Source organism: Alternaria triticimaculans, assembly GCF_023758025.1.
Source record: "Alternaria triticimaculans strain BMP 0046 chromosome Unknown scaffold_1, whole genome shotgun sequence".
NCBI classification, from domain to species: Eukaryota; Fungi; Ascomycota; class Dothideomycetes; order Pleosporales; family Pleosporaceae; genus Alternaria; species Alternaria triticimaculans.
The window spans coordinates 4,058,841-4,072,926 of record NW_026055958.1 but is presented as its reverse complement, the minus strand read 5'-3'; the positions used below and the strand labels follow the sequence as shown (position 1 = coordinate 4,072,926).

Sequence of the window (14,086 nt, the reverse complement as noted above, 5' to 3'; positions counted from 1 at the left end):
TGGCGGCGCGGGCATGCGGATGTTCTAAGATTACCTATCTGATCGCTTCACGTGGATCTTGTGTGTCTATCTGGATCCGCCTTTTTTCGCAGACGCGGGGCCGATGCGGTGTTTGTTCGCGCGATGGAGTGGTGATGTTAGTATTCTGGCGGCGTGCCTGAGGCCATCTTAGGCGAGGGCGCGGAATTTGGAAATAGGCCAGTAGTAGGTGGCCTTACTGATACCTCTCTAAATAGTCCCAAGGCCTTGTACACTCATCGTATTGTGTTGGTGTATTATGTATTGTTCAGCTAAGATCTTGCTTTCAACTTGCCCAGGTACTACTTCCAAAGCATCACGCGAGCCTCTCAGCTCACAGAAGAACTGATCGTCTGAGTTTGTCAAGCCTGTTTAGCCCTCAGAGCCGACTGCAATGGTAGCCATCGAAGTTTGTACTCTTCGTACTGACTGAGGAGCATCTCGCGCGTACAGCTATGGAGCGCAGGCTGTTTGACTGTGTTCGTATCGAGCCCTCCAATTGAAGAGACGAATCACTTCCATCGGCAGCTTGAACCCGTCCTACTAAACTGTATACAGATACAAGAAGAGTGTGGGGGCGAAGATATCCTTCAGCCTTGCGCGATGTCTAATCCGTACCCGGGTGGCTCGTGCACCAGGGTCCTTCACAGTCACTGTGGGGTAAACATCACGATAGCATAATCTATCAACTTCACGTCAACCAACGGAAAAATACTAGGTGTACCTAGTCATAGCAACCGTGGCTTCATGTGTTCTCTCATCCAACGATCCTTCTACGCTGGTAAGGCTGAACGCAGGCAGTCCTTGGTATTGCACCAGTTTGTGACATCACACCACTTGCGCCCGTCAGCACTTGAGCATTCCTACGCAAACAGCTAGCCGATACCACGACTTTGACCTAGTTTAAAGACCGGCCTCCCAGAAACCCGGGTTTAGAAGCAATGACCAACCCCTAGCATACCGCAAGCTCCGCGGCGGCCATCATGTCTTCGCTACTGGAGTACCGACCTCTAGCGGAGAAAGAGTTTCGGCTGCTAATCCTCATCCCTGCCGTATCAATAACCGCCCCACTGCGAGTGCACGTCTTCCACGACAATGTGGAACACCCAGAAGCATCCTACGCCGCACTTTCGTACACGTGGGCGTCCAAGCTAGAAGGCAACGACGACAACGATGATTTGCTCGAATCCGTGGATGTGGACGGACACGAGACGTTCCTCCACCAGAACCTAGCCAAAGCACTGCGGTCTATCCGTCTCGAAGTCCCGCAGTGTATCTGGGCGGACGCCCTGTGTATAGACCAGAACAACATACCTGAGCGCAACATCCAAGTCACGCTCATGCGGCAAATCTTCTCCAACGCGACGAATGTGTGGGCGTGGCTGGGTCCGCCTGCTAAAGGCAGTAACCTGGCCATGGACTTTCTCGCCAACCTAGCTAGTCGTTCCGAAGAAGAGGGCATCGGACCGTGGCTTGGAAACGAAGGCATGCATCCGGATACATACCCCACATGGGAAGGCCTACGGGCGCTAATGGCGCGAAACTGGTGGAAAAGAGCATGGTTGGTACTATCTCTGTACGAAAAGCATATGAGACATTGACTGACTTCGTACGCCCACCTCAGGATAGTACAAGAGTTCGCCCTAGCCAAAGACGTAGTCTTCATCTGCGGCACGCGTCGCCTCTCCGCCGACGCCCTAGAAGCAGCCGACCACCTCATCTTCATGGAATTCACGCCCTCAAAGAACGAGCGCGTCACCGCTCTCACACGAGCCGTAGACATCAACCCGCGCGTGCTCGACCCAGCCCGAAACCTAATGAACCTACGCCGGCGTCTGCAAGAAGGGGAGCAGCTTTCCGCCTTGGCCACACTGCAGATGACTAGACTGACCAACGCGACGGACCCGCGGGATCACCTATTTGCCAAGATTGGACTCAGTGGACGCGAATTAATTGAGTTGTGTCCGCCGGATTACGACGCCAAGGCCGAGGACATCTGGTTCATGTTCCTCAAGGAGTTTATCAAGCAGAAGCAAGATCTCTATGTCGTTTGCCTCGCGGGTATGCAACCGAGGGCGTATCATGCGCTCCCTTCTTGGCTCCCGGATTGGGGGCCTTCGAAACCGCAGTATATGCTTACTTCGCTGTACACGGGGAAGCAGTGGCCGTTCTTCGATGCGGCGGGTGGCGCGGCGGCTGTTGCGACTATTTCGAGCGATAGGATCGAACCTGGCATCTTTCTGAGGTGTAAAGGAATCGTCATCGACACGGTAGATGGCGTCGCAGGCGATCCATGGTGGACAGAAAAGCCAACATCTCTCCGCCAATCTCGATGCAAGAAAAACGCGTACGGAACACAAATCGCTGCGTTTGAAGCGTTGGTCAGGACAGTGACTGCGAATACGAATCGCATGGGTGCGTGGGGCGCACCTCCTCCTGAATTCAAAATCGTCTTCGCGAAACGGTGGCATGAGCTGAGGGACACGACGGCACCGTATGAAGCTGATGAATCTCTTGTTCGGCCTCTTCCCTTCTACATGCGAGCATCAGGTTTCGAGCGTGCGTGGCGCAGTATGCGAAACCTGAAGCTGGATGGCGTCTCGTTACATGAGCACGTCGAGGCTGGTTTGGTAGATGCACAGAAGAAAGCGCAGGCGTCGAGTTCCCGAGACGGCTCGGGAGAAAGAGGGGGATTTGATTTCTCGGTCTCGGCGCCGTTTCATCCGTTGTGGACTGCGCTCGAGCATAGTGCTGGGCAGGTCTGCTATGAGAGGTTTGTTTATACGACTGAGGGGGGTTATCTTGGGGTTGGGTCTTCTACTGTAGAGCCTGGGGATAAGGTGGCTGTGCTGCTGGGTTGTAAGGTGCCGGTGGTGTTGAGACCGCTTGAGAAGGGGTATCAGCTTATTGGCGAGACTTATGTCGATGGCATCATGTATGGTGAGATGACGAAGGGGCTAGGTGAGGGTGCGTCTTCTGTGCCAGTTGTAGATCTCGATCTTTTCTAGGTGTAAATCCTCATCGAGTTGTACTTCGTCAACCTTATTTTGTTTGAAATATCAGCGCGTTGAAGACACGACGAGTGCTTCTCTGTGTTCATTATACCGCTTCAACCCATGAAGGTATGAATATAATATGTTTGTAATGTCGTCTATTTCTTTTTACGATATTCCTCATTTTCATCATCGCTATCGGATGCCCACGTACTGGCAGCCCTCAAGTCTTGCACCGTCGGATGCTTGAACATATTCGTGATATTTCGTTCCACAGTCGTGGCATTCCGCTCATCCTAAGTAGCGCCGTCGAATGTTGTCTCTCCAGGCCTGATCTTGGGCTCAGTAGCATCCACGTCTTGATACGCCACTCCTGTAGACACCAAGTGCGCAAAGGCGTCGTCCTCCTATGAAGCAACCTCGAACTTTGGTGTGTACTTTGCGGCGGCACTGGCAAATTCGGTCTTCTTGCTCGCCCAATCTGCGACTGCCCTGTGCTGTGGGGCCGATGTTTGCAGCTGTGATTTCAGCTGCTCAGTCTCTTCCTTCTTTCCAAGCAATGTGTTGAGGACGATGAGGTTTGCGATTGTGTCGGCTGAGGTGCCGTCGATAGAAATGGCTTGTTGGAGAGCGGCTTCGGCTTCTGGGAGGCGGCCGAGGTGGATTTCCGATACGGCCTGTGCGACGAGCGAGTGTGGGGAGGTGGATTGAGCGGTTGTGGCTAGTTCTTCGAAGACGTAGAATGCGGATTGGTACTTCTCGCCGCCCTGAGTGATGTTAGTGCCATGACATGTGACAACGATGTATTAGGGGACCTACCTCGCGCATGCCAACCCAGCTCTCGGCAATGTTGACTAGAAGACTGTCTTGTGCCCATTTCCGTGCGCGTTGGGCCTCTTTTGCGGCCAGATCTGTGCGGTTTTGTTGGAGGTGAATCTGTATAATGAGTGCTACGCTGTCCGAATGTTAGCCATGATTCCCAGAATTGTCCACGTAGAGGGAATTTCCAACGTACGCATCCAAGCTGCCCTGGTGCTTGCTCAGCACATCAAGCGCAGCCTCCGTCTCGCCCGCCCTCTCCAAGACGATGCCCGCGCAAAGCTGCACTGTCAGGTTCTCCTGTCCATGTTGCTCTGCCAGCTTCTTCGCCTGGTCCACTACGTCTTTGCCCTGCTCACAGTCTGCCAGTAGCTTTACTGCGACCAGATCTGGAGTCTTCTCAGATGCAAGCTCGCTGGAAACGGCTTGTGCTTGGCCCAGCGCGATTTGGCTGCGGAGTTTGAGGACGCGAACGGGGAGCGCATTTGACGCGGAAAAGGACGACGTGTCGAAATCGAGGACTTGCTGGTAGGCGCCGGCATGGAAGGCCGAGTGAATGCTTATGAGCTCTGGACAGTCGTTAGCGGGGCTTGAGCTGGCGTGGCCGGCGCTTTGACGAACCTCCTTCAGGCGAGTAGGGGTCCATGATTGAAGTATGTATGAGGTGGCTTTATTGAGAGAGCGACGGGAAGATATGGTATTAATGGGCTTTGGATTGGAGATGCAATGGTGTTGAAGCCAGATTGAGTTTGGCCTGTCTGCTCGGACCCTGAATGACGCTCATTGGCTGCTGCTCCGCAATCCCCATGTGGCAGCCACCATCATGTCATCATATAGAGGGAGATGCATACCAATGTATGTGAACCAATGACTATATTTATCAACACCAAATACTACCCCTAACGACAAGCCGCTACACCCGACGTACAGTAAAGGTCATGAACCTTGTACCGGCAGGCACAAGCGTCGTCTTCATCCTCTTCGATAGATCTTCTTCACCAAGCACGGCTTCAGCCTTCCATTCCGTTCCAGTTTCCTCACCGACCTGCTTCCACATCCTCGTCCAGGACTCTGGATTGTGCCAATAAGCAGTCTGCTCTTTCATGAGGTGTGAAAAGCTGCCGGCTTCAGGCTTGCCACCTTGGCGTCCAACGATGAGACTTCCAGCCACTGGCCTCAACAGTTGGACCACGCGCTTAGCTGCTTTGACCTGACCGTCCCAATCGAACAGGTGGAAGAACGAGGCGGCATTGATCATGTCGATCTTACCGTCTACCTGCTTCAGCTCCGAGTTGGCGTCGAAGATGTCGGCTTCCATGAACTGTGTCTGCAGAGTTGACTTGTCGAGAAACAGATCATAGCCAAAGCCCCAGAAGTCTGTTTTGACATCGGACGCGTACGTGTTCTCGGAGGGCGCGCCGTTGTGGACCAGCTTGCGGATGTCCTGGCCCATGCAACATCCAAGGTCGAGGAACTGCTCCCCGTCCTTGATGCGACTGAGGACTTCCTGGTAGGCCGGGTTCTTCTCGATGGAAAAGTTCAAGAAGCCCCAATTTCCCAAGCAAGGATACGGAAACTACAAGATGGTTAGTACAGCTCGCTCTTGTTATGTATGGCAGACTAGACTCACGACCGAGAATGCTTCATCTCTCACACGTTTAATGTGCGTGATGACGTCCGCTGATGGCACTTTGCTGTATCCTTCAAATAGATCTCGCGTTTCTGGACTGGGCTCTTCAAGTTGCTTCGTGTACCATGGTAGTAGCTCAGGATCCTTCACATATGCCTTGGTCGCGACAACTTGCTCTACTCTGCTGCGCTCCTCCTGGGCTGGGTCTTGCACTGGGACGACTTCGGTCATGTTTGGGCCGCTTCTGAGTGATACCCAGTGGTAATGAAACTACGTGTTGATCTCATTGTGAGCGTTGCGTCCCGGCTCTTTATGCTCCTCCTGCCTGCAGTCTACACCCATTTGCGTGTTAGTATGAACCTTGCAGGCTGACAACCACCCTCGTTGTCAGCACTGCTTTAGCCACCCTCTACATCAACTCGGTGTCGCATCTGCGCCGTCTGCCCGCGAAAATCACGCAAAGGAGGGACGTGGGATGGCAGGCAAGAAGTGCAGACGTGAGATGGAGATAATGCTACCCAATATAGATGCCTTGCGGCTGGACCTTCCCGGGATGATGGTGGGGGATGGCGGGGCAGGTACGGCGCGCGCGACCAGTGACGTGCATAGGCCTAGAAAATTGTGCCCAACGCAAACACCAGCAAAAACTCCGCCAACCTGAAGGTCCCCATATATATCCGGCGACAGCTCTGTCAATCTTCTGTTTACTCCCGTAGATCACCTTTACTCTATACACCTTTTTCTACACACAAATCCTTCAAGATGCCTGCCATTGAACACCCTACCATCAAGGGTAAGTAAACTCGACTTTTACAGCAGTCATACAACCACGCCCTTTCAATTGCTGACATTCGGTATAGATGGCTGGTTCCGCGAGATCTCCGGCATGTGGCCCGGCCAGGCCATGACCCTCCAGGTCAAGGAGGTTCTTCACCACGAGAAGAGCAAGTACCAGGACGTCCTCATCTTCGAGTCGACCAACTACGGCACCGTCCTCGTCCTCGACAACGTCATCCAATGCACCGAGCGCGATGAGTTCTCGTACGTCACAACCGGATGGGAAAACGCGGGCAATGGCTAATAGTAGAGCAGATACCAGGAGATGATCACCCACTTGGCCATGAACGCCCACCCCAACCCTGAGAAGGTCTTGGTCATCGGCGGTGGTGACGGTGGTGTCCTCCGTGAGGTCGTCAAGCACGACTGTGTCAAGGAGGCTACCCTCTGCGACATCGACGAGGCTGTCATCCGCCTCTCCAAGCAATACCTCCCCGGCATGTCTGTCGGCTTCGAGCACCCCAAGACCACCACCATCGTCGGCGACGGCTTCAAGTTCCTCGAGGACAAGAAGGGCGAGTTCGACGTTATCATCACCGACTCCAGCGACCCAGAGGGTCCCGCCGAGGCTCTCTTCCAGAAGTCATACTTCGAGCTGCTCAACGGTGCGCTCCGCGAAGGCGGTGTCATTACCACCCAAGGTTGTAAGCCCTCTCCTAGTCCGCTCAGTTCACGTCCACTTTTCGACCGCCATGCGCCGGAAAGGTGCTGCTTTGGTCAATGGCTAACATTCTTGTATAGCCGAGAACCAATGGCTTCACATGCCCCTCATTGTCAACCTCAAGAAGGCTTGCAAGGAGGTCTTCCCCAACGTCGAGTACGGTTACACCACCATCCCCACCTACCCCTCCGGCCAGATCGGTTTCATGGTCTGCAGCAAGGACGCCAACCGCGACCTCAAGAAGCCCCTTCGCAGCTGGTCTACCGAAGAGGAGGAGCAGCTTTGCAGGTACTACAGCAAGGAGATCCACGAGGCGGCTTTCGTTCTGCCCACCTTTGCTCGCAAGGCTCTCCAATAAGCGTCTGGCTTGTCGAATTTCTTTTCGTTACGACCTCACTAGATACCACGATATGTGATGAATATCAAAAGACTGTAAAGTCATACCCAACGAAACATCGATACTTCCGACTGCACACGCTCAGGCATGATCGTTCTGCTAACTACTAACATTTACACCAAGCCGGCGACATGACAGCCACAAGCGCCTGGTTACTTCTTGCGCTTCGGACCGCACCCCACTTGCCAGCGCACAACAATGCGTCCAGCTTCCAGGACATCGGCAGTTGAGGTTCTCGGACGCTTAGTGAGAAATGGTGCCTGGGCAGGCTGTTATCATGCGCGAGTTTCAGCAGCCAGCTTGAGCTCTGAGGCAAACACACAGTCGCTGGCCTGTGAGTGGACGGGAACGACACGGAGACGGGCCCTGCAACCATGTCGGTAGCGGTTATGAGCCCACTTCACTCAATGTTCCACGCGACATGTGCCTTACACGCTTACCACATCTCCATTCCATGTCTTAGCCATGCGTGGCGTATGAGGTCTGTGGGCCATCGGTACTAACGGCAGCAATGTTATGCAGTCCGCAATCGCCCGGTAGACGTGTCAAAGTGGTCTACATTTAGCGAGGAGTGAGCTGTCTCGTCTAAAACTCTCCTGTACCAGATGAAGATTCGAAGCAACCGATTACTGTTGGCTGCGAACTAGGCCATGTTGGGTCGTTTCGTCCTCCAAATGATTTCGCTAGTACAGCCGACAGATGGCATAACTTTTGCGGTGATGCGATTCGTACTGAATCACGATTACAATTCCCCTTGACCGTAGTACCCGCTGTGGCTTTGTAAACGAAGTGTGGATCAAACACGGAGGGTGTCGGTATGATCCGACAACTGAGACCCGTCGGTGAGCGAGCGCTTCTCGACCATGAACCTCAGGGTCATCGAAGGATTCTGTCAATCCAGCGGTGTGGCCATGCTGTGGATCGTGCCTGCGAAGACAGGATGACAGGAACTTCTGGGCCGTTGTGATCTGTGTCAAGATCGCGGTTTGGGGTGAAGCGTCGTTCTATGTTTGGCAGATGCTCCGGCGTGGACCCACGAGTTTGTGACACGCGAAGTGTCACAACGTTGCCGGCGGGCTAGCCGCTACAGATAGCGGAATCTTTGGTTTGAGGCTGGCGCATGGGATCGTGATGTGGCACTGCTCCATAATGGCGGTGGCAGAGATGTCATTGAGACGGAGAGTGAATATAGTAGGTCTCGCATCGTGCCTAATACCTGCCTCAAGCTGCACCACCTTCTTTCCCCACCTGCGCCTTCGCTCTTTCGGCCACGACACTGTCGTGCACACTTCACGTCTTCTTCTTCTTCTTCTTTGTACAAGGTCGAGCCGGGCTCTTCCTTCAATATAATCTTTACTTCCACGACGGGTTACACGATCACCGTTAGCAGCCATCACACCACGTTACGACTCGCGCCCATGCAGTAGTACAATCCCTCGCTTCCTTCCTCTCCTTTTCATTTTGCCTGGAGCATTTATTACCTTTGACCGAACCGTCTGGATACGTTCATCTTTCGCTGTACATACTTTGCGAACATACTTGCCGCCGCAACCGAATAACGACGCCGATTAATATCGCACTCGCCAGCCTGCACACCAAGCGCGCTTAACGAAGCTCGATCACTAAGACAGAATCAAGCGACGATGTTATCGGCAACATACCAGAATGGGGAGCCGTTTAGTCCGGCCAAGGTTCATCCGCTCCTGTCCCCACAGGCGCCCAACTCAAGTTTCTCCGACCTTAACCCCGTCGATGCCGATGCCTCATTTAATAATCCCACCCGCCCAGAGTCTCCACAGCCTCCGCAGACCAGCGTCCACTGCCCCCAGGACGCGCCGTATAATGCATCGGTAGTAACGCAAGAAATTGGCGGTACGCCCGCTGCAACACAAGATCCAGCCAGTCTGACCTCGGACGAATCCTCCCGCAACGACGACCCCACCGTTATCACCAAGTCCTCGTCCATCGAGAACCTCTCCGTCCTCCCGCGCGTGCCCTCTTTCGGCGAGCATCGCATCCGGAAGCACCGCAAGAACGCCTGCTCAATCGACTCTGCGATCCCCCGCCAGACCATTCTTAAGGCGTTGCAGTCTCGGCCACCACCATCGTCGACGTCACAGTCCATGGACACCGCCATAATGGAGAGCGCAGGGAAGAGTGCGCGCTCAAAGAGCATCACGCACTCGCAACTCGCAAAGGCGCTCAATGAGCTGGAACTGCACTCGGCCGACCTTTCCGCCAGCAAGATGGCTGCGCTCGCATCACCATGCTTCTTCCACAAGAAGTTTGACAAGGCCGTGAACCTAGGAAAGGTTATGGAAGAGATGAGCGATGCCGAGGATGACACGATATCGCATTCGAGGCTCATGCAGACCGCGAACAGCGTTCGTGAGGTCTCGAAGCAGTTGCAGCGCCGACCCATCAAGATGACGGTGCGCAATGTCATGATTGTCACCAAGGCGCGCGATAACAACCTTGTATACCTCACGCGCGAATTGGCAGAATGGCTCATGACGACCTCCCGCTACGGCTCAGACGTGGGAGTGAACGTCTACGTAGACCACAAGCTGCGCAAGTCGAAGCGCTTCGACGCAGCCTCATTGTTGGCCAAGGACAAGCGCTATGAGAACATGCTCCGCTGGTGGACACCAGATCTATGCTGGGAAACCCCTGAGATCTTCGACCTTGTCCTTACTCTCGGTGGAGACGGCACCGTCCTCTTCACCTCATGGCTCTTCCAGCGCATCGTGCCACCGATCCTCTCCTTCTCGCTCGGCAGCCTCGGGTTCCTCACCAACTTCGAGTTCGCACAGTACAGGCCCGCGCTCGACAAGATCATGTGCGAAACGGGTATGCGCGTGAACCTGCGCATGCGCTTCACATGCACTGTGTACCGGTACCAGAAGAACGCCGCGGCCCAAGGCTCACCATCGCACATTGAAGCCGAGCAATTCGAGGTCCTCAACGAGCTCGTCATCGACCGCGGCCCATCGCCCTACGTCTCGAACCTCGAGCTCTACGGCGACAACAACCTGCTGACCGTAGTCCAAGCCGACGGCGTCATCTTCTCCACGCCCACGGGCTCAACCGCCTACTCCCTCTCCGCAGGCGGCTCGCTCGTGCACCCAGACATCCCCGCCATCCTCCTCACCCCCATCTGCCCGCACACCCTCTCCTTCCGCCCCATGCTCCTCAACGACAGCATGCTCCTCCGCATCGCCGTGCCCCTCAAGTCGCGCGCAACCGCCTACTGCGCCTTCGACGGCAAGGGCCGCGTCGAGCTCCGCCAGGGCGACCACGTCACCATCGCCGCGTCCCAATACCCTTTCCCCACCGTCCTCTCCCAGCCCACCGAGTGGTTCGATAGCATCAGTCGCACGCTACGCTGGAACTCGCGTGGCGCGACACAGAAAGCGTGGGACGGTGATGAGGACGGCGAAGAGGCTGAGGAGGAAAAAGAACCAGATTTCGACATCGACTTTGATAACGACGACGTCGATCGCGATTCTGGATACAGTGCTGAGGGCAGCACGGTGGATGGCAGGGGTAGTCCGATGAGGAAGGGCGTGGTGCTGCCTTTCTTGTAGGCTTTGTCATCCCCTTTGCCTGCCTGCGAAAGAGGTGGATGTGTATATGACATGACAGGGGAACGTTTGTCTATTCTCTTCCCACTGGTCATCCACTCACGCATCGTCATTGCTGCTTGGGCGGGTCCCGGTGGTTTCCTTTTTGGGCTGTGTATATGATGGTCCGTTTGAGTAGACGTCAGTCACATAAGCATGCATCTTTCGCACAGCATTTTTTTCACGTCATTCGCTTGCGTTGGTTTGTTGGTGAGCGTATATTGCGAGAGCTATGATATCCTTAGAAAGCATGTAGATGTTAGAAGATAGCGGTGGTGGTTGTGATCAATGGAGATGTGGTTGGTTTGGCGAGTTTGCCTGCCGCCCGTTGGCTACGATATGTTCCTATTGCTCTGATATGTGTCGTATCTTGCCTATCTGACTTCTGACCTTGTCTCTGAGCGCATCATCTATACGCTCGTCCGCCAACACGGTGCCCCAGTCTCTGTGTGTAAATGATACGCACACTCATTCTCCGCGAAGACCTCTCTCCGTACGCGACCACTGCTACCACCGCCGTCCTGCTGCTCGGTCCCGAACCTGACCACTTTCGCGCCACCGCCAGAGCTCTGCTTCAAGATACTCTTCGGTTGCCCACCACCCCTAAGCGCCAGCGTCTCTAGCATCTCCTTCCGCTTACCCAACGCAAGCATGACCTCTTTGACAAACTCCATCGGATACCCAACTTCGCTAGCAAAATGTACAAAATCACCGTTTCGCCCAAAATAAGCCACGGCGTCGACTATCAGTCTGCGAATAGGCGTCTTAGGACTACTACGACTGTAGACGCTACGGACGAGTTCGGAGAAGAGTGCGTAAATGAAGGGTGGCGACGAAGTAGAGGGAGTAGTTTCAGCCCAAGCCCTCAGCCGGTCGATAATTGAGGAGGCGACCATGTCCATAAAGCACGTGTCCTTGAAGGTAAGGCCGATCTCCCAGCAGCGGAGCAGATCGGCGTAGTCTTCTTTCGTGATGATGCCTGGCGCAGTCCTCTGACCTCCGGTATGGTTGTTTGTAATGGTCCGCTTTAGTTCCGAGGTCGTCTTAACTTGATGGCTTATCGACCAGAGCCAGTACATTTCAAATTGTGGTACGGGTCCGTCCCAGGGTACTTGAATCGATCCATCGCTGGTCTCTCGTAGAAGCGCAAGAAGAAAGCCGGAAGTATTTAGGTTGGAGCGACGGACGATGTACCTCGCGATCGGTTTAGAAGCGGCGTCGATGATGTACAATTTGATTGCGTCCGGGGCTTCGGGAAAGCTGGGTGTAGAGTCAGCGATGGATGGGAAGAAGTAGATGCAAGCGGCTTACCGGAACCTATTTCTGTTCATCTTGTTGTTACTTCCGTTGGATAAATTCGCGCTCTAGTCTTTGACAAGTCGTAATGGCTGTTCTTATCTTGGCTTCTTCTTACATCTCTACTAGTACAGTGACTAGTCGCCGTGGCAACTACAGGTCGCGAAGACAGAAGTGAATACCAGCAATTATTCAGCAAGAAGACTGTGTGAGGGACTGAGTTGGCGGTATTCAAGCCGGTTCCTCCCGATGTGTCAAGATTGGTGGAGTGTCTTCTCTGGAACCGTGGTACTACAACGGAAAACCGTAGAGAACCAGATGACTGTCACGACCGGATAAATACTATCCTGCTGCCTGCATGGCATGCAGAAAATCTTTTCAAATAACTCACATAGCCATATCATCTCACGAGGTCATCTTGAATATCAGACCAACTCAACCTCACCAAAATGTCGCTTCTTCGACCCATGATGCGCACACGCGTCTTAAACGCCTTAGGACCACTTTCGCGACAACTACTGGCATCTTCTACAGTGCCTGTTCTAAGCCTACTTCCGCGACAACTACGACTGGCGTCCTCTTTTGCAACGCCCGTCTCGAAACCCGTTGCAAAACGCATCGTCCACAATCCAGCACTTCACTGCGCTACCTGCCCCTTCACGGCACACGAACGGGTCTACCTCAAAGCGCCTCTTACCGGAGGACCATTCCTGCCAGACGACAAATTAGTCAAAGCGATAGAAAAATACTATCTCACACGCGCAGCCACTCCGCCAACAGACTACTCCGGCGCCGACAGCGAGAAAAACTACAATGCTCGTACCCAAAGCCTCGAAGCTGCCCGCCGCGAAAGGGAGGACTTGATAAAGAAACTCCTCATCAAGCAACTTGCTGCAAAACATGAGGTGTCTGAGCGCGAGGCGAAACAGGTTGTACGGAGTCTGGTGCATGATGTTGAAAGCGTCCGCGAGCAGACGCAGCTGCAGGAACGGCGGGAGAAGGGACGGCAGAAGAAGCAAATAAAACAGATGGACTACGAGAGACAGGATCTTTGGACGTTTCGTTGTGTCTTGCTTGGACTGGGTATATATTCAATCGGGATATGGTACTTGTTCGAATCGCTATGAGCGAAGAGATGGAAGTAGGTGGTAATATAGATGTTAATTGGGACTACCAAGACATGGAAGTCAGTAAAGACGGTGGTCGTGGTGGAATTGGTTGGTAGACTTGCATTAATACACTTCACTCAAATACACTTTTGCCCTAGGGATGCCTGCGCTTGGTGAGCGTTGCAACTGCCCTCTCATAGTGACTATAACTCCATTTTCTCTTTTTTACCTGTCTCCGGCACACAGATGTAGTCTATCACTTCTGTTCGTATGGATCCCAATGTCTCTCTTTCCCAGCCAGACCTTCAAGCTCGTCAAACGTGAAGGGCATGTCCACATAATTGTAGAAGTCCAAAACGGCTGTGGTTGGGATAGTCAACCATTCAAAATTTCGCCGTGAACAATACCGTGGATTAGTGGGCACAGCACGAATAGGGTCGTAGTCCGCGTCCAAAACTTTAACTAGGCTGAGATCAGGATCTTGTAGCACCTGAGCATCCGCCAACAGGAAGATGGCGTTCTGCCAGTTGTTACACTGTAGCCCTCTCATCGGCTGACCCCCACTTCCTCCCCGATAGACTTGACGAACGTCTTCCATCGATAAGTCGTTCAAGGTGGTGGGAAGTGAGCGTGCATCAAGTCGAAACTGATCCCTTGCTTTTGCGACAGCGTCAGGCATCTTATCTGCCCCCTCCATCTTGGG

General features: G+C 53.8%; 6 protein-coding genes across 6 annotated transcripts; 3 read left to right on the top strand and 3 right to left on the bottom strand.

Moving 5' to 3' along the window:
• Nucleotides 1-1,001: 1,001 nt before the first annotated feature.
• On the top strand, nucleotides 1,002-2,857 carry J4E78_001357 (uncharacterized protein; the record flags this gene model as incomplete). Its single annotated transcript, XM_049362016.1, has 3 exons — nucleotides 1,002-1,579; nucleotides 1,643-2,791; nucleotides 2,845-2,857. The coding sequence occupies 3 exons, from the start codon at nucleotides 1,002-1,004 to the stop codon at nucleotides 2,855-2,857; spliced, it is 1,740 nt and encodes a 579-aa protein (XP_049227299.1).
• A 561-nt stretch (nucleotides 2,858-3,418) lies between these two features.
• J4E78_001356 (uncharacterized protein) lies at nucleotides 3,419-4,476 on the bottom strand (the record flags this gene model as incomplete). The annotated part of the gene is made up of 4 exons (XM_049362015.1): nucleotides 3,419-3,778; nucleotides 3,831-3,966; nucleotides 4,027-4,399; nucleotides 4,452-4,476. The coding sequence occupies 4 exons, from the start codon at nucleotides 4,474-4,476 to the stop codon at nucleotides 3,419-3,421; spliced, it is 894 nt and encodes a 297-aa protein (XP_049227298.1).
• Nucleotides 4,477-4,743: 267 nt separating this feature from the next.
• J4E78_001355 (uncharacterized protein) lies at nucleotides 4,744-5,691 on the bottom strand (the record flags this gene model as incomplete). The annotated part of the gene is made up of 2 exons (XM_049362014.1): nucleotides 4,744-5,406; nucleotides 5,461-5,691. 2 exons carry the CDS (start codon nucleotides 5,689-5,691, stop codon nucleotides 4,744-4,746), a joined length of 894 nt encoding a protein of 297 aa, XP_049227297.1.
• A 531-nt stretch (nucleotides 5,692-6,222) lies between these two features.
• SPE3 (putrescine aminopropyltransferase) lies at nucleotides 6,223-7,316 on the top strand (the record flags this gene model as incomplete). The annotated part of the gene is made up of 4 exons (XM_049362013.1): nucleotides 6,223-6,253; nucleotides 6,321-6,501; nucleotides 6,553-6,941; nucleotides 7,039-7,316. 4 exons carry the CDS (start codon nucleotides 6,223-6,225, stop codon nucleotides 7,314-7,316), a joined length of 879 nt encoding a protein of 292 aa, XP_049227296.1.
• A 1,682-nt stretch (nucleotides 7,317-8,998) lies between these two features.
• J4E78_001353 (uncharacterized protein) lies at nucleotides 8,999-10,942 on the top strand (the record flags this gene model as incomplete). Its single annotated transcript, XM_049362012.1, has 1 exon — nucleotides 8,999-10,942. One exon carries the CDS (start codon nucleotides 8,999-9,001, stop codon nucleotides 10,940-10,942), a length of 1,944 nt encoding a protein of 647 aa, XP_049227295.1.
• A 381-nt stretch (nucleotides 10,943-11,323) lies between these two features.
• J4E78_001352 (uncharacterized protein) lies at nucleotides 11,324-12,309 on the bottom strand (the record flags this gene model as incomplete). Its single annotated transcript, XM_049362011.1, has 3 exons — nucleotides 11,324-11,421; nucleotides 11,445-12,238; nucleotides 12,290-12,309. 3 exons carry the CDS (start codon nucleotides 12,307-12,309, stop codon nucleotides 11,324-11,326), a joined length of 912 nt encoding a protein of 303 aa, XP_049227294.1.
• Between the last annotated feature and the right edge of the window lie 1,777 nt (nucleotides 12,310-14,086).